This window comes from Pholis gunnellus, assembly GCF_910591455.1.
Source record: "Pholis gunnellus genome assembly, chromosome: 15".
NCBI lineage: Eukaryota > Metazoa > Chordata > Actinopteri > Perciformes > Pholidae > Pholis > Pholis gunnellus.
The window spans coordinates 9,090,270-9,113,516 of NC_136542.1; the positions used below are offsets into that span (position 1 = coordinate 9,090,270).

Sequence of the window (23,247 nt, forward strand, 5' to 3'; positions counted from 1 at the left end):
ATGTACTCTTAACTGAAAGAAGCCTCGAGACTGCAAGCATTTGTGATTCAAAAATAGACCTTTTTGCAGCAGACATTTGAATGTGTCACAGTAGGTAAAGCACAGCTGTTACTGATGACATTAACGATGGCTTTGTCCTTTTCAAGTATCCAAAATATCCTGAGCTAACTTGAATTTAATCGTCATTCAACAGTTGTCTTCAGCCTATTTGTTTGTATTTACAGTTGAATAATAATGTGTAATATACAGTTTGATTTCTTTGGAACTATTTTAGTCAATTAACAGTAGTTTCAATAGATAGGAATGAAATGCAGCTGAGCACCAGGAGTCACTTGTTCTCAACCAGAACATGTTGATATTTTTGCTCTATGACTCTTTCCACCAACACGTCCAGGCTTGTTCACTGGAGTCTTACAAAATGCTTCTGGGAAATTTTGAAAACTACCTGGCAGTTTGAGGCAAACAAAACAACAACAACCTGAGATGCAAAAAGCATTACAGATGGATAGTGCAATAACCTGAGAATCAGAGGTTGGTTATTTTCACAGGAAAAGTCAAATTTATCAGACTACATTGTGCAGAGGAGATGATTTAAATTTCAGTTGCCGGGACAGAATTGCTGGCTTTCATAAAGTGAGGCGTAGCTGTTTAAGAGAAAGTTGTGTGTGCTGACTTTGCATTCCACAACAGCTTGTGGTTTTCCTCTTTGTACTTGACCAAATTTGCCTCATTTGTCTGCCTGCTATTTTGCGTACAGTCAGCTGCTGTTTTCGCTGGTAAAAGCAGAGAATTGCACGCACACACACACACACACACACACACACACACACACACACACACACACACACACACACACACACACACACACACACACACACACACACACACACACACACACACACACACACACACACACACACACACACACACACACACACACACACACACACACACACACACACACACACACACACACACACACACACACACAGTACCGCTATGAAATCAAAACTTGCTGAGCTTGTTCAGCAGAAAAGCATAAACGAGATTATGGTTGGGTTTTACACACGATCAGCTACACACACACACACACACACACACACAGGTTCCGACATGGAAACGTGTTACAAACAGGTTGGTTTTTATTTTTATTGGAATACATATGGTCTGCTGTACAGTTGGCAGCTTCAAGAGACCTACATGCAGAGTGCGCCAGCCACAGTAAGGTTAAAACATGCACAATGTATTAAGTCTAAAACAGAAAAAAAAGCCTCCCCACACAGTCCATCTGGCATTGCCGACACACTGAGAAGCAATATTAAACCATAAAAACCCATTTGATCTGATTTCATTGCATACAGTTTTGTGTTTGACACCTCTGTTTGTCAGTCTCCTTTTTCTGCAAACAAAATGAACTTATAAACATTCAGAAATAAAAATAACAGTTGATTGTACAGGCCTGATATTCTTGTATCTGTGCATGTATGTGTGTAAAAGAGATCCAGTTATATGATTTGATTCCTGTTACGTTTATTGTGTGTGTGTGTGTATATATATATATATGTATATATATATATATATATATATATATATATACACGTATACACATACACACACACACACACGTGTGTTTCTGGGGCCTGCACGCTTCTTTCTTTGGCAGCACTTACAAAACGTACGCACTTACAAAAAGCATGTACGAACCCTGAATTTAAAAGAGCGAGGGAGAACAGAGCAGCAAAGAGGTTGCAGCACTGAATGGTCCCTGATAAAAGCGGGACGACACATGGTGAATCACTCAGCACTGCAAACCTGCTCAGCACTGATAAAACGCACATAGCTCTCAGTTTTCAATGGCTATGACACAACCCTGGGTTCTCTCGCTCTCTCTCTCTCTCTCTCTCTCTCTGATCCGCGGTGTGCCATCATGTCGTGAGAAATGTCTTGCATTAAAATAACAAACACAAAATACAGGAAGAAGTACTCTCCAGGAGTGTATTAACAATGAGGAAGAAGATATTTATCTTGCAAAAAATATCATTCTTAAAATCAAGATGGACAAAATACTTAATATATTTCAATAATAAGGCCCACTTTACAAAATTACAAGTTTCCTTAAATAAAATCTATCCGATATAGCTTCCAAAATAAGACATCTTTTGTTTAACAAAGAAATCAAAACACAATTGACAGAAAACAAAAAAGAAAACCCTCAAATTGAATATGTCCCCTTAATTTCAGTATCTTAGAGACAGGGTGACCGTCTGGGGAAGCATTGGCACCGTCTCCAACTGTAAACTGGAAATACTGTGGAATGATTTTGGCACAATGTTAGAAGGCTGAGATGCAGGCATAACAGGGTGCCATACCTCAAAGATCATTCATTCACTGAGTGCACACCAATTTCCTTTCTTTAACTGGTGGGATGATTCGGAAATACTCCAATTTGGCTGGTGCAAAAATACACAACATATCCGACTGTGGTACATTCAGCAAACAGCGACTGAAACGGAACTAAAATACAATTCTGGGACACCATTTTTTTTGACAAAGGGGACTAAAGGGGCATTAGTCGTTTGAGGTCTTAAAGTTAAGTGCTGGTTAAGTGCAGATTACAGCCTACGCCACCCAATGACATCATGACCCTGGTTTCACAATGGAGGCTTTTGAGGACAAGGGCCTGCTCGCTGCCCGAGAGCCATTTCTGCCTTGCCACTCCAATCTCCACTAAGTACATTCTAGTCTACTTAATAAAAAGGGAAAAAAACAATGACTTGTAAATAACGGATGATTATACTTACAACACCAGAGTTTAAGTGGATTTCTGCCAACTACTGTTTAACCACTTCTTGTCCAATTTTCTATTATGACATTCACAGCCATGTCCTAAATATTGTTCTCCAGGAGCAGCTATCATACGGATTCTCTTATTCAACAATGTTCTGCAAAACTGCCACCATTCAGGCAGGAGAGGAACCAACAAAAACCTCCGTTTATCACGCCACAAAAGCTGTAGAAGTTCTGAAAACTGTAAAGTCTTCACTTGAGTCCCGGATGACCAGTCAGGACATTCCACCATGTCAACACTATACAGGCTCTTGCCACTGGGAGCAACGAATAGGACCTAGAACAGTGGATCGTAGCCCAAAACACATTCAGGTCGAAGCCTAAAGTGGTCTTCATGCCGGCACACAGAGTCCAGCTAGATTCCAGTGGACGGGGTGGATGTACAGCCGGGTGATAGTGTGCTTTGGGGCTTGTAAGGAAGAAAGGCATCACGCATAGCAGAGGATGGAGTTTCAACTTAACCCTTTTAAAAAGCCCTGCTTTCTTTGAAGCCGGTCTCCGGGAGGGAAACCCTCCAACGTGTCATAAAAACCTACAGTTTTCAACAGCTGGGCTCTTCCTGGGACCCCAGATTCAAAGGCTCTCTCGAAGTTGGGGCGGGTGGGGGGGGGGTTACAGGTTTAAGAACAGAAGGTTAAGAAAAGGTTGGAGAATGAAAGTAGACGAGCAAATGATAGAGGCTGCACAGTGTAGTTGGAGTAAGGACGGGTGAAACTGTCGGACTTATTCGTTGGGCGGAGGGAAACGCGGGGGAAGTAAGGCAGGATAAAGGTTGAGGAGGGCATTCGTGTTCGCACTTGCATCACCGAGTTGCTATATACACAGTAATCCTGAACCACGGTGATGTCAGCCTCAAAAAAAGAAACAATCTCCGGCCCTGCATGCCAACTCTGATAAACACACGCGCACGTTTTTACTCGGGGATCTGCAGCAGCTTACAACACAGCAGTTCACATGTCGAGCTTTAAAACGAGAAGCCCTCGCTGACATATTAATAACACACATACACACACACACACACACCGATGGACGACCACACCGCGTGTATCTCTGGCAGCATGAGCTCAGGCAGAGCTGGACATTCGATACAGTCTGTTTTAATTATCCCTAAAGTGGACATCACTGCCAAGCTGTCGGTCTTCCTCTCGCCTGTATTTAGAAGCCCTGAGTCAAGACATACAGACAGGATTAGATGCAGCTCTGACCTCTGACCTTTCAGCCACCCGGGGCGCTGCCCATCACAGCCTGGTGACGGGCCTCTCGCCTTCAATAATATAACTCTGGACACACACATCACTGCTGTTTAGGTCTAGGCCTCCCCTTTAGGAAGTGAGAAGGAAGCAACGGAGCAAAGTATGAGAAAGAGAGGAAAGAGGGACACTTGACTTCTCTCTTGTATTAAAAGGGAAATTGGTTGAGAAGATGAGAGATTGGGGAAAAGATCGCATTCACTCTTGGTAAATGAGAAGAGTGGTAGAAGAAACAATAACAGAGAAAGACTACATGATCATCAAGTCTTGGCGCGCGCACTAGGAGCTCTGAACAGTCTTAAAGCCAGCAGTGGCCACATGGCAATCCTCTCCGAGGCTGCAAACCCTGACAGACAAATCCAAAGGACATAGCTTTTTGGGCGGTGCGGTCTATACTCTTTAAAAGGGTACTTTGAAGTTGGGTTAAAAAAAAAAAAAGGTCTTTCTTAGGGAACCTTGCTCTGACATCCTCAGGGGGGGAGTTCCTTCTAAGAACCTCCGTTTTACGCTTAAACCCAAAATACTTTTACGATGTTCCGTACAACAATCCTCGAAAAGAAAAAGTCAACCTCACGATCAGTATTGCATGTCATTTATATGCACAGCAAGACTAACAATTTGGTGCAGGTCTGAATTCGTTGGGATAATCTCGCTCTCTTACTTTATCTCAAGGCACAGATGAACATACTGTCGATATTTCTAGCAAAAAGTAAAAGAAGTAGATATTAGTGAAAATGTGCATTCTGAAGGTAAACAAACGGCTAAGTTTGGAGTTATCACCGATTTTGTATGTAAAGCATGATGACTGACATTGTTACAAACATTGCATGGAGGGGGGAGGGCAGTTTATTGATTGCATTTAATCTCCTGCTTGCATAAACAGTAAAGTGACAAAGCGGCGACAGACCCCTCAACAAAAGAACCTGTACATGTATGAAGACTAATAAATACTACAGCTAGATGGCGGCTGGTAGAATACAGGAGAACTGAGAAATACACACCGACTCTGAAACAGGCCGTCCCCAGCAGGCTGTGGCTCAACACGGCAATGAGATCCGTAACAGCAGAGGAACCAGATGGAGCGTTTTTTAAAGTTCTTGAACAGATTTCATGTGTCCCAAGCTGTCACAGTTATGGTGACATGATCCTGTCCGATAAACAGTGCAGTCGTGTTGGATTGTGGGCATCAAGCAATTGGGTCATTCTCAGCTGCATTCAATAGCAACATTCATATATTTTGTGGAAAGGATCAACGTTTACATCGCCTGTCGTACTGCAATAAATGTTGTGTGTCAGATCTAAAGTCCAGCAGGAACCTAATTAAAAAGTCATTGATATGCACCATTCACCTCAATGAAAACACCTTATTTGAATTACTGGCCACTACTATACTGGATTATGGCACCCCCGTTGTTGCAGTGGCACCCCTCCTGTGAGAGATTGCTCCAACATAGCAACCGCATGTTGATATTTTATGATGTGACAAAATAATACACCTGTACAGAAATAAGAAAGATAAGCTGGGACAATTCGCACGGCGAACCCAGTCACATACAAGCTGAACTGTCAGTTCCTTGTGATTAGGAGTCTCGTGTCTTCCTATGACTGGCTGGCATGTAGACCAGTATTTACAGCAGCACTGAAGAAAAAAAAATGTCCACCTTGCCAGGCCAAGTTTGCTGGTAATCCGAAGTCCAATGTTCAGTTAAGACAGAAACTCCTCTTTTGCTATGGCTCTCTAAAAATACATGAATGAGGACAATTGCAAGAGCTGTAAAACAAAGCACCATGGAAATTGTAGCATGGTTTGAGGTTATAAACAATACCCCCCCACCCCCTAATTATTCATTTTTCTACATGTGCATTGCATTTCACTGCGTGCAAACTACGGGTTTTTTTCTTGATATGGTTGAGCAGAAAGGGAAAGGATAATGCAGAACAGGAAGCGAATTACAAAGAATCTAAATAACTGATGAAAATGGCAAAAAGCATAAATATGGTCCCGGCCTGTCAGAATTCATCTGTATATGTGTGTGTGTGTGTGTGTGTGTGTGTGTGTGTGTGTGTGTGTGTGTGTGTGTGTGTGTGTGTGTGTGCGCGCTCCTTAAATGCAGCCAACCAACAATCCTTTAGGCAGAGTACATGCTGAGTCACAATCTTTCAAGTGCTCTTCATTTATTACTTAGAAACATGCAAATGTTCACTCAACATCGAAGACTCCAAATTAAATCCAGTTTTGAGGCCGCATGCCAGAAAGTGGTGACATGGGCAAAAAATGAACCAAAAATAAAAAGATGTGCACGTGTTTGTATGGTTGTGTGTATATTTATGTGTGACAAAAATCCTGAAACGCACATATGGACTCAGCAAAGACAATAATTCGCTTCCTGTTTTTGGTCACATTACAAAGTTAAAGATCTATTAGTGTGTGAAGAACTCTGCATGAAGATCCAGCCCTGTGAGATGAAGACGCATCTTAAACATTGTACTGCTGTTGATAGAAGATTGGGTTGTTGTTTTTTTTCAGTGATGGTTTTTTTTCAGTGATGGAGAAAGGTTGAAATTCTGATGCAGAAGCGATATATCCCGCTCCATTGAGGTCACTGTAATGGTCCTCTGAGAAACGTTTTGAGTCCTTCTTCCTATAAATCTCTTTAAACCCTTTCCGGCACACAGGAAAATCCCCAGCCGTCCTCAACATGCCAGCCTCTCCCTTGTCAAGTTTCGAGATTACACTATAATACATCCAACACGAGAAGCAGAAGAGGATACATGGGCTGGTGAGGCGACCTCCAAAACACTGTACAGGCACTGTCTTTCCATTTATGCCTCTTTTGGGACAGAGAAAGTTCCGGATAGGAAGAGCTGTTCACGTCTCAGCACACACTCAGGGTCAGAGTAAGGATGTCAGGTCTGTGGTTTGTTGTACTATGTGGCTGCAACTGCTAGTTTTCTTTTCTTTGCTATAAAAGCTGTGGATGTTGACTTTTGGAGATGGAAGCCATTACTTGATGGGAGACTGATGTTTTGGCCCTTCTTGTGCCATTGAGAGCTTGATGGAGTGCTGTCAAGAAAAAGAAAGACCTTGCTTAAACCTTCATTCTTTTAACACAACAATTCATCTTCTTTTGACATGATTGGTCCATAATTTCCGAATAATCTCCAAGAAAGTGTGCCAGAAAGAACAAAGTAATTTGGTACTAATTAAGCTAAATTAGTTCACTTACCAATGACAAATCTATTTCCACAAAACCTCAAGTGTTTTAATCAGCTGAACAAGTATAATATGACATTTATGTAACATGTATGAAAAATAACTTTTCTAAAAAGAAGTGAATAATGAATGAATATTAACTTGGGTTCAAATGGAGCTTAAAGCTTTTCTTTAAAAAAACAACAACAATCTCAAAATGTCTCCTAATTTGTGCTTAAGTACATCATTCTTCCCAGGAAACTGCTGAGGAATCAGGAAAATATTCGGAATTATTAACAATTCAGGATTTCTCCCTCACGCTTGCTTGCAGGTTTAGCTACAGCACCGTTCCTTGCTTGTGGACCCCTCAGCAGGATGGATGCTAACTGTTACATGCAGGGAAGCTGGGGCTTCCCACTGGGGGTCACTCTAATCATTAAACCACTGCACTGCTGTGAAATGTGCTACAGCAGCGTCAGGTCAGCTTAATACTGAAAATTCGATTTGAAACCCCATTAGGAGATGTGACATCATTCCAACAGGGGCAATTAAGATCAGTTTCCTTTAATTGTTTAGTTTCAGGAGACAAAAGAAAAGACCCTGTCCTCTCCTACCTGTCCTCTTGCTGTAGAAGTGCTGCTAAGACCCCAGCCGGGCTAATGATGCTCAGAGTGACGATGACTCCATGGTCGGCTCCCCGGTCCACTCCTCCCTTCGGCTCTGGCCCCTGACCCTTGACCCCGACTGGACCACAGATCCCCTCTGGAGGAGGCCCCCGCCGTCTTGGACGCCCGGTCACTAGAGCCCCCCGGGTGATGAGAGTCGCTGCTGGGTATCTGCCGCCTCCAGGAGGCTGGACTGTCGCTCGGGCTTGGACTGGGCTCTGCGCTATCAGCAGCCTGGAAAGGTTAGAAAACGTGATAAAGAAAAGTTTTGTTCCCTTTCAGAATTGGCAGCCGCAGCAAGTTTAAGACGTGGGTTGGTTTGGCATTTGCATTTGTCAGAAACACAAACATTACAACAGAGGTCAATTCCTTCAATCCCATATTCTGGAGTTGTGTTAGGAGCTCTGGGCATTTTGTTTGGACTTTTGTATTATGTGGGCATTAAATATATGCTGCTTATGTTAACTGGTGTGTGACAGGCAAAGACTGCCATGTGGACTTCTGCCAGGGGAAAAATCCCCAACCAAAAACCCCAAACATACCCCAAGCTGAGAGATTTATAATTTGGTGGGCTGACTAGAAAACAAACCCAACGTTACTAGTCTGTGGCGGCTACAGCGGCACGTCCCCTCTCATAACCTCAGCAACCCTGCTCTAAGAAAGCGAGAGTTAGATGACGATGCAGTTCCTAAAGCACACAGAAACAGCACCCTGCTCCTGTAATTTCAGCTTTAAAAAAGCACCATAATTAGTGACATTTGGTGGGTTGGAGTTGGCTCCTGATGCCGTTTTAGAATGCATTCTCACTAATTGGCTTTAATAGTGCCCTGCTGGACTGCCTTTCTCGGTCTCCAGGGGTAACAGACAGGAAATCAGTCACCAGCGAATCCTGCCAAGTAGGCGTGTTTAGTGTGGTCACTTCCTGCTCCAGTCACCGGGGGGAGGAAACGGCAGAGTGGCATATTCTCCTTCTATGGTAAGCCACAGCTGCAAGACCGGGGGCTTTTACAAGGTTGCCAAGTAATGCACTTCCAGTGTTCCTCCTACAATCAACAGGAGGCTTGTGCTTTGTTCAACATATTGTAATAGGATTAAATTAACAAAAGTAAAAAAAAAAAATACACCTGACAATAAAGATTTGGCATGTATTAAAAGAAAAAGCTTGAAAATGATGAAGTGTAACGCTCAATAGAACCAAAGCATCTTTTAGAAAACGTGTGGCTTCAGTCGAGGGAAAAATTAGTAACTTCTGTGTGTGTGTGCCAACGGAGAGCTTTTTCCCCCCATGTGGCTGAAAGTTAATTTAAGAAAATATCTGGGCAAGAGCAACGTCAGCCTGTAATAAATGCTGTTAAGAAAGTTGATGTGCCGCAGCAGAGGAAATCTACTGGAACAGCAAGTGCTGCTGTCATCACAGACCTGCTCCAGCTCACACCTGAAGGCCTTCAGCTTGGAAAACACGCTTTTATAGGCCGCTATAATCAGAAACGTTAAATCAAAGTCTGGTAGCACAGCGTGATAATTTGACACCATAAAAAAAAACAGAAACGAGTACATATCTCGTACCAACTTTGTATGTCAAATGAAAAGGTTAGTCATGTTCTGTGATATTTAATGGAATAGTTTGACATATGGGGAAATACAATTATTCACTTTCTCTTTGTGAGATAAGACGATCGATGCCCCTCTCATATCTGTAAAAATGTTGCGTTGTGGGCGAGTCTTTCTAAGCTAAGCTAAGCTAACCAACTGCAGATTCATATTTACCAAGGATACATCGGAGTGGTATCAATCTTCTCGTGTTTTAGGCTTTTCGGGCATACATACTTTCATGAGAAAAAGGAGGCTCATTGTTAGAATTATCAATACAGTTTCCAGGAGTTTACTTTGAAAACCAAAAGAACACTGTGAGAAAGCTCTTCTTTCTAATGCAAAATGAAGGCCAGCAGATGTAAGAAGTAATACAAGTAGCGTGTCAGAGCGTCTGCAGAAGAAATTATATCCCTACTTTAAATCTGTCTGCCCTTGGTCTCTCGCCCAATTTTAAAAAGGAATGGGGATGTCTTGCCAACCCAAACTCTTAAATCACCTCTCCAGCAAGACAACACTCTTGACACTCCAGGTGAAATGTTTCAGAAAAAGTAAAAAATGTGTGTTTGATTTTCCCTGGTGATGATCGGTTTATTGGTTATGATTTATAAAAGCCATTCTTTTATAGCTTTTCATGGGGCGTTTGCTAAGTGTCTGTTGTTTGATGCTCTACAACTTTAGCTGCTGCTCACTCTTATTCCAGAGGGATTTTTCTGCACGGGTCAGATCAGGCGAACGGTGAGCAGTAGACTAGCCAGGATCCCACACTTTAGCTCGCTGCTGCTGGTTTTTGACTCAACAAAAGGATGTTTGGGTATCTCGTTCATCGGCCATATCGGCCCCGCTATCCTCGGCCAAACATAAGTTCACGGTTCATTCATGTCCGGGCTGAGGTTTCCTACAGCTACAGCAGGGAGGAATCACTGCAATGCTGTTCTGCTCTGTACTCAAGCAAGCACCATTTTCACACGGACATTTTATTTGTATCTTTACGTGTTTTGGACCAAGTCCTGTATGGTAAACTTTGTGCCAATCCATCCATTGGTTGTCAAGATGTTTCAATAAAAAAAACTAAAATATCAACGTCATGGTGGTGCTATAGTTAGATTGAGGGGATCACCAAAGTCAGTGGGCTTCATCCTCTGGACACCATGAATGTTTGCATACAATGTCATGGCAATCGGTTGTTGAGATATTTTGTTCTGGACCAATGTGGTGAACCGACAGGCAGACACTGCCATCCATAGAGTCAAGGGTAAACAGCAGCCATTGATTTGGATCATGATGACAACAAAAATGACCTTTCATTAGATGAAAAGATGTCATTCTCTGTGCACTAGAGGTTTGAATAAATGGCATCCAAATAATTTATGCATGAGGTTCACGAAAGAAAGCTAATCAATAAGCTGTCAGTTTTCCCAGATCGCTCCAGGGTGCTTAAAGGAACTGGGAGTGTCGTCTCCTCCTTAATCACTATTTATTGATCGGTGATTTTCAGTCTGCACTACTCTGATCACTACTTTGATGTAAATACTTACAAAGACATGTAGGTCATGTAGACAGGAGATATATTTTAATCTCTAGCAAAGATACACATTTTTCAACCAATCTTTTAATAATGAAAGAGAATTTAAGAGTAAATGTCTAAAACTACAACATCATATATAAACAGCTGCTATTCACACGCAGTCCGGAACTTTGGTGAATGAAGCCTTAGCCAAAGGAGAAAGAAAGGACGTTAACGACATTCCCCTTCCATTAACCCACATGCCTCCATCTACAAACGTGTACACAAACCTCTTCCATCAACTTTTGACACGGCAATCACAAACTAATCCCAACCTCCCTCTGTCCCAACTACAGCTGTATTTATCCAAACCTCTTGGGAATGGATGCTGTTCAGACCACTGAAATGTTCTTAGAATCCAAACCAAAAATGATCAGCTGTGCTCCAAGACATGCTTTGAAGCATAATTATGGATTGAAGTATGTTGTTTTTTTGCACACAGCAAATTTTCTTCATAGTTGCTATCCAAACAGAGTGACCAGTTCGTCCATTAAATATCACGATGAACGTGGTTTTAAAGTACCGCAGTGTCAACTAAGTGGGTTTGGGAAATTTCCACAGCATAGCGCATGGCTGACAAAAAAAGGTCACTGCCGATTTACCACATGAGAGACAGGTCAGGGACTCGGGGCTTTAGGATAACCAGGGCTATCAAGGATGAGTGATGTGGGACAGGGTCAGAAAGAGGAGAGCCCTCCTGAAAAAGCGCTGTAGTAGCCATGTAGTGGAACTGATGTGGGCACCGACCCCGACAGAGCTTCTCAAATACACGACTTGAAGCCACTTTGCTCACGTTGGGGCTTGGATGACATTAAATAGGAGGGCGGGGAGGCGTCAGAAACAAAAAACAAAGCTGGCTGTCCCCCACTGCTCTTTCTAGTCTATATCAGTGTTGAAAGGCGGGGGGAGTTAAGGGTCAAGGCTCATTGTTAAGACAGATTTCATTGAGCCCATTGAGGCTAATAAGAGGGAGGGGCCCTGTAGGCAATTAGAGCTCCAACGTCATGTTTGCTGGTGTTTTTTTATGCAATGGATCTTCTGGCTGTAGATGAAAGACCCAAACGATGTTCATCGTCTTTGTTGTGACTGAAGCAGAGTGGTGTGTGTTCATGTGAGTGACGGATGCTCACATTAAACAACATTTTTAAATGTTAAAAAGGTTCTCAATACAATATTCAGAGCAGAGGGATTGCCTCCACACGGCTCTCAACATGGCGACTTCCGCGTCAAAGCCGTGGGTCGGGACGTCATAATTCAATATCAGATTTAATACCAAAAAATGCCTTGGTGAAAGTTCTCAGAGGAAGAGAACCCACGAAGCCTAAAAGCACTGCACGACTTTGGTGCAGAACACAACAACGACCCTGTAACCTGCTGAAGTCCTGATCCTGGTCAATATGCCTTCAATACCCTACTTCTAAAAGAATACCCCATAGAGCTATACAAATGATGACGTTGTGGTTTACCCATGTGGCAACCTCCAGTTAAAAAAAGATTACCATCTACAGGCAATCTCTGTGTGCTGTGTATATATACACAGTATATGTAAAGACAAAGACAGTTTCAATGAAGGTAAAGCTAATGTGAGCAAACATGATGGATGAGACAGCGGACACTTTGCATGTATGTGTTGGTCTCCTTGGCAACATCCAGTTTATTTCTAGGGGAAAACACAGAGATTTTACCCAAAGGCCTCTAGTCCAGCATAGTTTGTCAAACTGACAGACTGATGTTATTGTAGCCATGGAGCCCACTCTGTAAGCAGTACTACGGCCATTTGACAATATATTATACACCAATAGACAAGTAAGTTAATACTGTAGCCCATTAGTAGTTTTCACCCCATCTTTCTAAAAGACTTGTATAAACTTTCACACTCTATTAATTGTAGCTATGCACACAATCTTACATGTTAACGCATAGGCACACATACATGAAATTAGTGGGCTCAATCTGTGTCTTTATAATTAATTGTTTATAATGTAGCGCCACAAAAGTGTTGAAGTCATACGGCAGATTGTGATTAGATTACATTTTCCCATACTAAAAGTAAACCAGGAGCCTAAAATATAAGCTCTTACACAGTAACAGGTGAAAGATTCATGTATGTGGATCAATACGCAAACACACAGTGATCCAATGCATGCACTAAGTGGGGGTGAGCAACTGTTTTCTTTTAGTAATGTTTGTGTAGAATAGCCTGGCAGGGGCACAGACCGTGGTGGCGCATTTAAATGAAAGCTATTTTCTTCTCCTTGAGGTTTTCCGAACCCTCTTTTCCCCCTGTTAAGGTCTTTTTCATTTCCATCCTCCCTCTTTTTCTTTTAATTTTGTCCCACCCTTTTCTCTTTGTGCTTACTGGGGCAGCAGGAGTGGGGCCTACAGAACTGCTGTGCTAAGCTTGAAGTCGCAGAGTCTGGCGTCAGGGAAAAATACAAGCTGAGCTCTCATGCAAAGTGGACACACCAGGAGCTCAGCGCTGTGGTTGTACTTTCTGGACTTTTATCTGCAAGACAACCATTTGCAGAGTGGTACGGATAAGGCCTTCACCTGCGTAGCAATGCAGGGTATTTTAGAAGACACATAATGAAGTAATAGTGCCGTCACATGTTTGTTTGATGCCAGAAAAGTTTGAGAAATTTAAAGCAGACACAAGGACTAATTTTCCAAGAAGGGAGGAATTACATTTTAAGTGATTGAGTTACTTTAAGTGACTTCCACATTGTCAAAACACTAAACACTCCAGGCATGTAAAATTACCAGCCACATTTTGCAAAACCATGACACTTGCTTTGTGCTTTCCATTTGATGAAGACTAAAACACAATTCATTTGTTCTAACACTTTCTATCTACCTGCATCATGTCAAAAGAACACATCTTATGATAGCAGAAAAGTGTCACCAAAACTAAAAGACGTCGTCCTACCTGTGGTGGTTGTGTGTAGGATCGGCCCCAGGACTGAGCGGTAACAGGTGCGTGGGGTACGGTCCTTCCCAGGCCTCTTGCTTCCGTGGTGGGAGACTGTGAGCGTTTGCCTCTGCGAGGCACGGGGTCCTCGACCTCTCTGGGATTAGTGACCACATTGTTGATCCTACGCATGTACACCTGGGACAGGGAGCAACACAAAGAGCAACATCATGCAGCTATCAAGTAGTTGATATTCTCCAATTTATTGTTAACTTTGTGTAAAGAACGTACTCATTTGTCTCATACATTTGTTCTTTAGCTCACCTCTGCAGGGGACGGCTTGACTCCCCTCTGTGCCTCAGCATTCCCACCAGCTCCTGTTCCGCTGTTTATTGTTTCTTCTGTGTCAAACGTGGTTGCCCGGTAAGCCCTCCATGTTGTTGCGACCTCTGCTTCATCCTCAGACCCCCCATCAGTCATGGGCCTTGCGCCTCCTCTTCCTTGGCCCGTCTCATCCGTTGACGCAGTGCCCCGGTTCTTCCAGGTGCTTCTCACGGTCACATTCTTCGAGTCTGGTAAACCGTCTTCTTGGGAGTGCTGGCCTTGTCTTTGGTGTCTCCAGCTGGTGACCGTGGTGGTGCTACTGCTGCTGCTGCTTTCGAAGCCTGACTCTGTGTCGTTGAAGTCTGCAGAGGTGGTGTCCATGGACTGGCGGCTGAAGTTGCCGCGTTGGCAGCACAGGTGGCTGGTGGTGGTCTCCACTCTGGAAGTGTTGTGGTGTTGGGACCTTGATGAGGAATCACTGGGGTCGTCTACTATGCAGTCCTGGTCTTGGCACGACCGCAAGGTGATCTCACTTTTGGGAATGGAGATCTCATACGGGACAGAGATGCTGCCATGGTGCTCACTGCTGGGGCCTGGCAATGAAGAAAAGTATATCCAATATTTTCCAACCAAAACATGTTATATTTGCAACAACCTGACAGTAAGAGTAACAAGACAGTAATGCAGCTTCTACAGCTAGATGGTGAACATTGTAAACCTTATACCTGCTAAACGTCAGCATGTTAGCATTGTCACTGTGAGCATGATAGCATGCTGACATTAGCATTTAGCTCAAAGCACCTCATGTTCAAATAGTTAAAATAAATTGTATCATAGCACCTGCACTGTTAAAAACATGACTGCCATCCTTTAGCGTCCTTACCTATGAGGATGTTACTAGTGGAGGTGTGGCGTTCTTTGATCGGCAAGGGCTCACTGGACACACTGCTGCTGCGACTGCTTGTTCTTGAAGAGCTTGGGTCATTGGGGTAGATGGTTATACTACTGGTCATTTTGCTAGTGGTGGTCACCATGGGTTTGGTGGAGATTTTGGGTTTGCCATTTGTAGACAAAGGTTCTGAAATCATCACTTCCTTCCTGTCGATCTCTATGATCGCAGGCTTGATGACAGCTTTGGACCTCAGAGCCTCGCGTGGGCTGCACACTCGCTGGATCTCGATCCCCGATGCAGTATGTGTGGGCCCCTGGTGGCTTCCCTCAGCTAACAGTGTTTTGTTGTGGAGCTCTTCATCAAACGAGCTCCTGGAAGAAGAACCCTCTGAATGGGAGTCATGGACATGGGGGTATCTAGGATATCTGGAGGCTGCAGTCTTACTGCTTACAGTTGAAGTAGTCGTCTCAGTTACAGGCTCTGGTTCAAAGGGCCTTGAACCAGTAGATTCTGTTTCAGAGGCAGATGAATGACCTTCTGACCCCTGGTCGTTGGGCAACAGTGGAGTGACGGGGGATCTGAAGGCTGCGTAGGCTCCATTGGCTTTGGACAGGGTAGGGGCGACAGATACAGAGACAGATTCCTGAACTTGGTCTGTTGATTCCTGATCTGAGGCAGACGCTGTGTCCTTCTCTAAAGCAGAGATACTGTTGATGGTGCTTGAACGGTCAGGCACTACATCAGAGTTGTTTGATTCACTATCACTACCTACGTATAGGTTTGAAAACGTTTCTACTTTGCCCTTTTTATTATCCCCATCAGTCTGTTTGTGAGCCACCCTCAGTGGCTTCTGGTCATTAGCTGCTGGAGGGTAGCGGCTAAGAACAGGCGCTTTCTTAATCTCAGTAGAGGAGGTGTTTACAGAGCAGGGAGTGGCTCCTCTCGTCTTTTCCTCACTGCCTCGTCTTGTGTCTCTGGTTCCGTTATCAGAAGAAATCACAGTAGCTGGGGTTTTGGGTGTCCTTCTACTATTGTGCGCAGGACTCAGGGCTCTCCTCGCAGACTTGGGAGAGCTCTCCTCTGAGTGGTTGGGATCTTTGCTCCTCAGCTTTGTCTCTTTCTTATGCTGAGGAGAGAGCTCCCTGTTTTTATGTTTGGGGGAACTCGGCTCTGAGCCGGTTGCAGCACTCCTATATTTGGGCTTCTCTTGTCTGAAACATCCCTTCACAATAATCTCTTCATTCTCAGCTTTGCCATTCTCCAGGACTTTAGCAGGGCTGTTGGGGCAAATGTTGGTGCCTACATTGCCGTGTTTATCCACATTACTGGTTCCATTTCTTCCAATTCCACCTTTCAGCTGCGTCCTGAGCTGTTCCACCTGCTCGTTCAGTTGGCGAGCGCGGTTTCGTTCCATCTGGAACTTCTCATGAAGTTCGCCATTTCTGGACTCTGAACTCTTTAGATCCTCCTCCACTATCTCCAGCTGTTTAAGGCGATTCTTCAGTCTCTCTACTTCCTGTGTCAGCTCCTTTACTTTGTTGTCCTCATCCTGTGAGCCTTCAAGACCGCTGTTCTTCTCATTCTCAGATTTGTTCACAAGACCGATGTTGTCATCAGCCAGCTTCAAGTACTCAAGGCTCTTCTTGCGTCCAGCCAGTTTACCCGTGAGGAGCCCTGTGGATGAAAGCTCATCCTCAATTCGTGACCTCATGAAATCTGCATGACCGGGGTCTGCAGACAGGCCAAGGCAATTCTTCTGGTGCTCCAATTTTTCTGTCAGCTTCAGAATGATCTTCTCGTCCTCCCTCTGTTTCTCTACTAGCCTCTTACGCTCACTCATAAAGGTTTGGGTGAATCCTTTGAGTTTCTCAAGATCCATAGCCAAAACCTGCTCTGCTCTCTCCAGCTTTGTCTCAGAGCCCTCCACCTCTTTCAGACGTGCTTTGAGGGCCTCCAACTCTGACGAGAGCTTCTTGGTCAAGTTCTTTTCCTCATTCAGGCTCAGGCAGAGCTGGCTGCAGTCAGACTTGCTTTTCCCAAAAGCTTCTTCCAGTTTCTCCAGTTCCGCCATCCTCCGTTGTAGACGTTCAATCTCGGCCTTTAGCTCCTTCGTCAGGCTTTCCTCTTCTTCCAGTTTCTCTCTGACTGTGCGGCAGAGATCCTCAGCTTTGCGTACCTCCTCATCCTTCCCCTGGATCTTTAGGAGACGTTTCCTAAGGTCCTCCACGTCTCCGAGCAGGGATGAGTTGCTGCCTTCTCCCTGGATGACTCTGTCCTGTAGAAGAGAGAGAGAGAGACAGTGTTCAACCATTCATTCATGGAGTGAATTTCTATTCCACCTCATTCCACTCATTGCTTCCGATATGCACACACAAACAAACACTGTCTGAAGTTAACCAGTGCTCACCTGCAGGTCAAGTAGCTCATCCTCAGCCTTCTGCAGCTTGTTGGTTGCTTCTTCCAGTTCATCCAGTCTTCGGCCGAGGTTCTGTAGCTTGTGCCGCAGGTGGCGATGTGTCACGTCTTTATTGTCAGACATGGCTACAAAATTCTTTGTGTTTTATCTGTGGTGTTTGCTTTGTTGTTCGGATTATTTGATGACAATGTTTTGGGAGGTCCACATTTGTGTGGAAGTGTTATCAAGTCCTTTCTGGGGGAAAATACTCTTTTTTTTTTTTCCCCCAGCGTTCTGTCCGTCACTGTCGCTTTAAGACTTTGAAGTTCCCTCAGAGTGGCGTTTAGCAGACGAATCTGTCATCTGTAGGAGGGAGAGAGGAAATAACACTTAGTCATTCCTTATTTGTCAATGACAGTCATTTACATTCTCGAAACATAGCTTAGTAAGTGAGGAAATAGGACCGCACAACAGAACAGTCACATTTTACACTTTTATACTACAATAAAAACAATTTGCCACATACAGAAACTGGCTAAATTGTACAACAATTACAAATATGACAAGTAGTATTAAGTGGACAGAAGACGAACACTGCACCTCGCTTTCTTTTTTCCACTGAACCACCATGCATTTCACCTTGCCTGTCCCTTGAAGGAGATGGAGGTGGCACTGATTACATGTTATGTGTGAGTATAGGGGTTTCAACATGCCTGCACAGGCTTGAACACACAGACACACACACACACACACACACACACACACACTTTGTAGTCTCCCTGCTGCTGTTGTATCCAACATCGATTTGTGCTTGCTTGCCTGCTTCTGCTGACAGCAGCATATCTCAATAACACAGACCTCCTTCACATCCCCCCCATTTGCACACATACACCGCCGTCACCGTGGCAACCATGACATCACAGGCCCCTCACAACACTCCAGTCATGGTCACATTGGACGGATGTGATGATAAAGGAAAAGTGTTTCACTCTGCGACAGAGACTATTAGGTCTGTGTGTGTATATATATATATGTATGTATGCACACACACACACAATATAGATCTGTGGGCCCAGCATGCAGCATATCTGATGAGAACACCGCAGCATGGCCTCCATAGATCTACCAGCTGAAGCTGTCGTCTCATGCATGATTCAGGTAGTGTGCTTTCCTAAATCCTATTACTCCCCCTTTTCCCTTCATTCTGGCAAGCTTCCCCCACTGACCGCGCAGGAAAATCGACCTGAGGGTAGGACATAACATCTGCACACATCATCACTTATCGACCCCCTGACAAGCGGCTCCATGCCTCCTCTTTCTCTTAATCTACAGCACCATGTTCAAAGATTGCCTCTCTGAAGCTATAAACCACTACATTTAAAGACTGTAGTTTTCCTTTACATTAAATAACTTTTACAGCTGCAACCAATGCAATAAATTGTCTCAGTCTTTTTTATCTATGTGCGTACATGGTATACAACAAGGTATAACTTGCCATTATGGTTTCCTCCAGCATAGTTTCAAATATTTTCAATCGTTTCATTTGGTGTAAGAAGCCCAAACCACATTTCCCACAATTCATTAAATGTCTTGTTGAACATAAACCAAGGCAATACGCTTTGAAAGTCAACATGGCAACGATTACTTTAAGAAAAGGCACAATGTGAACTCAAAGCGTTTAGCTGTAGCGTTTTAATTATTCCTTACTTTCATGAGGTCGAGTGGTTTGGTAATCTTCTCAGCGAGTACAAGACTTTGAGGAAATACTGCAAAGTACACGGACTTAAGAGGGAGCAGGGGAAAAGACAAATGGGGGAAAATGTGGGAGAGAAAACTGCTAGCCTTGCTGTCGACTTCAATGCCAAAACACCTTAGTCAATAAAGTCATTTTTGGGGTTGCATAGCGTTGCCCAGCTGTGGCTTGTTAAGTGAGTTGTAGGCTGATTTTTCTCTGTTGTCTTGAGGTGGTCGCTGTGATCCAAACCGGTCCTGACTGATCCTGTTCCAGCAGAATCACAAAAAAAAAATTATGACAAATTCCCATGCATCTATTAAAAGCAGAGAAGGCTCACTAGCTCACCTAGCTATAGTTCAATTCTTCATGAGAGCCTTTCACACTGCACTAAGCAGCAATGTTACCAGTGAAAAGGTGAAGAGAATAACTAACTGTTCTGACCCACTCAATAATAAAACATCAAGCTCAGACTTCATTATTTTCCCGATGACAGATTCCTTATTATCTTACTGTTGGGTGTTGGGCCCCTACATGATTTCTGAAATTCAACAACTCGGACAGTCGCTCGGGTTGAGCCTCGTCCTGGTTAATAATGGCGTTTCCTTGGTCCAGCTACTCCCGTCTTGGCAGGCTGCCTACCTCTCCTTTCATTCTCCCTTTATTTCTTTGCCAGCTCTCCACCTCCCACCCTCATCTCTCCCCTCCATCTCTCTCAGACACGCACACCAGCACGGCCAAAGTGGGCGCTTTAAAGGAGCGGCGGTGCGTGCAAAGCGACTCTGGCAAGGGCCCCGCCTCTGCCAAACCAATCAACATACCTGATTCACTTATCGCAAGGGCTGGGGCCTCAATAGCTACATTGGGGATAAGACAGGAGGCGGGAATAGACGGATGCTGAGTGAGATGGAAAGGGAGGAGAGAAGTAATGAGAAGATGCAGGGCGGTAGAGGGATGAAAGATTAGAGCTGAAAGAATAATGGAGTGGAAATCAAAGTAGTCTTGGAACATGAATTTCTTATATTTAGGACCACGACCCACATAGATATGTGTTCATGAACCCTAATATTCCTTTGGTTTAGTATTTATCTTCAAGGCTGTGGAACGAGAAGCAAAATGTGAGACGCTGTTTGGCCAAGAACAAGTTAAAAAACATGGAGAAACGGAGGGAAAGTGGTCGGAGGGGATACTCAAATTTTCATTTCACAGTTTTTTGTGTGTCGTTTGACAATTATAGCAAACCTGGAAGGGGGTAGGAGCTGCGAGGCGGAGGAACTGACCCCTTTTACGCAGACAAATTCCTCATGATGGACTAACCAGGGCACCGGCAGTCCTTCGCTCTGCCTCGTCTGCTCATAACCAGGCCACCGACGGGCTCTCCAAAGCCCTCACTCTGCAGAAGCCCATTCCTAAGCAGGGCACTGTCTGTGTTTCATGGCAAGGGCCCAGCGAGTATATAAAAATGTTTCTGAGATTTTGCTTTAGTCTGCTCCGAGCATCAACTGGATCAGGACAATTTGGAGTCCAGATTTTATTTCAGTGAAAGAAATTTCATCGAACACATTCTTGCGATCGTCTTTGCCACATAAGGCGATACAGCATCTGTAACTAAACTCAACCATAAAAATTAAAGAGAACACTGAAAACAGCTTAAACCCAACTGCTCAGTCCAGCCCTGTATGACTTTGGCACCTTCTACTTCCTTAAATCGGCAGCGAGAGTGTAAATGTGTACGGTATGTATCAGCTTCTGCAATGTTCACATATGTGGCACCTTCAGAAAGTGCTACAACTGGAGTTTACGGTTTTATTTTTCACATTTTAAATGTATGGGTTTTGTTGCTGGAGCATATTTTCTGGGGTACTGGGAAAAAGTACAAACACAGGCTAACCACATCTATTAAAAGAAAGCTGTAGCTGAAACAATCTGCAGGTGCAAGTTTTAAAACTGCAGCAGCCATTATTTTTGTAGGGAGCAACATCAACACGCCTACATCTGCAGGTCTAAACTGGTTCTGCTATTGCGTCCATTTGCTGTAGGTGGCGTAGGCTGGCACATGGGAAAACTGGTCACACAAAGACTGGGGGAGCTGTGCTCCAGCCTACTAAAAGTAAATTAGGGAGTTGCACACAAATTTGTTGGGGGGGGGGGGGGGGGGGGGGGGGGGGGGGGGGGGCTTCATTTTGTCTTCGATCAACAACACCAAACGGACCTGGAAGTCAAACTTTGTTGAAAAGGTTCATCCACTCTGCTTGCTCTCACTCGAACACACACACACACACACACACACACACCAAGGTTACAATCATCCACCATATCATTAAGGCTTTAGCCACTCTCTTCCTGCCTGCCTGTTGCCTTGAGTACATTCTGTTCTCTCCATGAAAGAGAGAAGGAAAAGAAAGGAAAAAAAAAAATCCCCTCTCTCTTGCACTTGATGTTGGAACTTATGGGTTTGAAGCTCTTCTGCCTCATAAACGGTAGTTAATAAAGGGCCCCGGTCCAATCAAAATGCCTCAACCACATCTTCATGTAGGGGGGTTATTGCAAGTGTGCATATGTGACAAATACTTTCTGTGTGTGTGTGTGTGTGTGTGTGTGTGTGTGTGTGTGTGTGTGTGTGTGTGTGTGTGTGTGTGTGTGTGTGTGTGTGTGTGTGTGTGTGTGTGTGTGTGTGTGTGTGTGTGTGTGTGTGTGTGTGGAGGGACAACTGCAGTGGATGGATGCTGGCGCAGCACTGGAAGCCACAAGATGGTGGAGACCTGATGCTTGGCCTGCATTTTCCCCTTTTTCCAAGAAAGAGAAAACCAGCATCCCATAATGTTCGGTTTGTCGTTTCCTGTACTGTCATGTTCCTTTTTACTTTCACCATTTCAGTTTTGCACTGCTTCTGGAAAAATGGTAAAGAAGTGAAAGCCAGTGTTGCATTTCAGCAGAAGAATGGATAAGGAACTACGGTCATGCAGAGTATTCATCAGAAGCAGCTGAAACAGGATGGGAACACCTTCCCTCGGATTTTTCCTTAAGATACTGGGTGAAATTACCATTTACAGTACAAGTATTGAAATATGGTAAAATAGTGGGTGAACAATATGTTCTCAGAAAATAGATTTGTTCACGGGAGAGGACACTGAAGTTATCCACGGAACCACTATAGCAAAGCAGGTGCTTTCTGTTTGTCAGGGCAACATCGCTAAATGTTAAGATATTCATTAGTGACATGATTTCCTTTTTCCTCTCTCTCACCAGTAATTTCTCCACTTAAAAAAAAAATCAAGTGAAAGCTGAAAACAAATCGAGTTGATACATCACAGTTTCGCTCCATTACTCTTAAGGGTCTTTCCTCCACGGCCTGGCTGCCAATGGCTGGAAAAGCTCCGCATGGACACTTAGCTTCATTTCAGTCGGGATTTCATTTCATTTGTTAACAGTCTGAACTCATTGAGCAATTTATGAGAAACAGTGCCTCTTTAATGGTTTTGAACGCAGGGAGTCTCAACGCCAAAATAACACAGAGAGAGAGAGAGAAGGGAGGAAAACGGTATGGAGGTTTGTGTCTGCATTGAAAGTAACTGTTAGATGCAGTCCCACTAAAGGTCCTCAGGATGTTCTAACATCATGGGAATACCTGTAAGTTGTAAGAAGGTGGATAGTGTGCACACAGCCAAAAGCAGTTTAGTACAGGATTGATCATGACAAACATTTATGAGAACATCAGGGTCAGAAAGTGTGGCTGGAAAGTAACAGTCCTCTCTCCGGTCTCAGCCCAGTAACCCAGAGCCTTTTCTAGGTCCCCCCCCCACCCCCACCCCTCACATCAAGAGTCCTGTTGCTGGGGCTTAAAACCAGCACACTGTTTATGTGAGAGGACGTGATAAGAAGAT

General features: G+C 44.0%; 1 protein-coding gene across 1 annotated transcript in view; it reads right to left on the bottom strand.

The window, feature by feature from the left end:
* Positions 1 to 1,487: 1,487 nt before the first annotated feature.
* Positions 1,488 to 23,247, bottom strand: part of luzp1 (leucine zipper protein 1) — a 42,151-nt gene continuing 20,391 nt past the window's right edge. Inside the window, exons 3-8 of the mRNA XM_079174437.1 lie at positions 17,644 to 17,994; positions 15,228 to 17,511; positions 14,345 to 14,937; positions 14,039 to 14,218; positions 7,905 to 8,189; positions 1,488 to 7,161 (exon numbers count right to left, since the gene is read on the bottom strand). Of these exons, the coding sequence (XP_079030563.1) occupies positions 7,947 to 8,189; positions 14,039 to 14,218; positions 14,345 to 14,937; positions 15,228 to 17,511; positions 17,644 to 17,775 (3,432 nt within the window). The 5' untranslated portion in view covers positions 17,776 to 17,994 and the 3' untranslated portion in view covers positions 1,488 to 7,161; positions 7,905 to 7,946. The remainder of the gene's footprint in view (positions 7,162 to 7,904; positions 8,190 to 14,038; positions 14,219 to 14,344; positions 14,938 to 15,227; positions 17,512 to 17,643; positions 17,995 to 23,247) is intronic.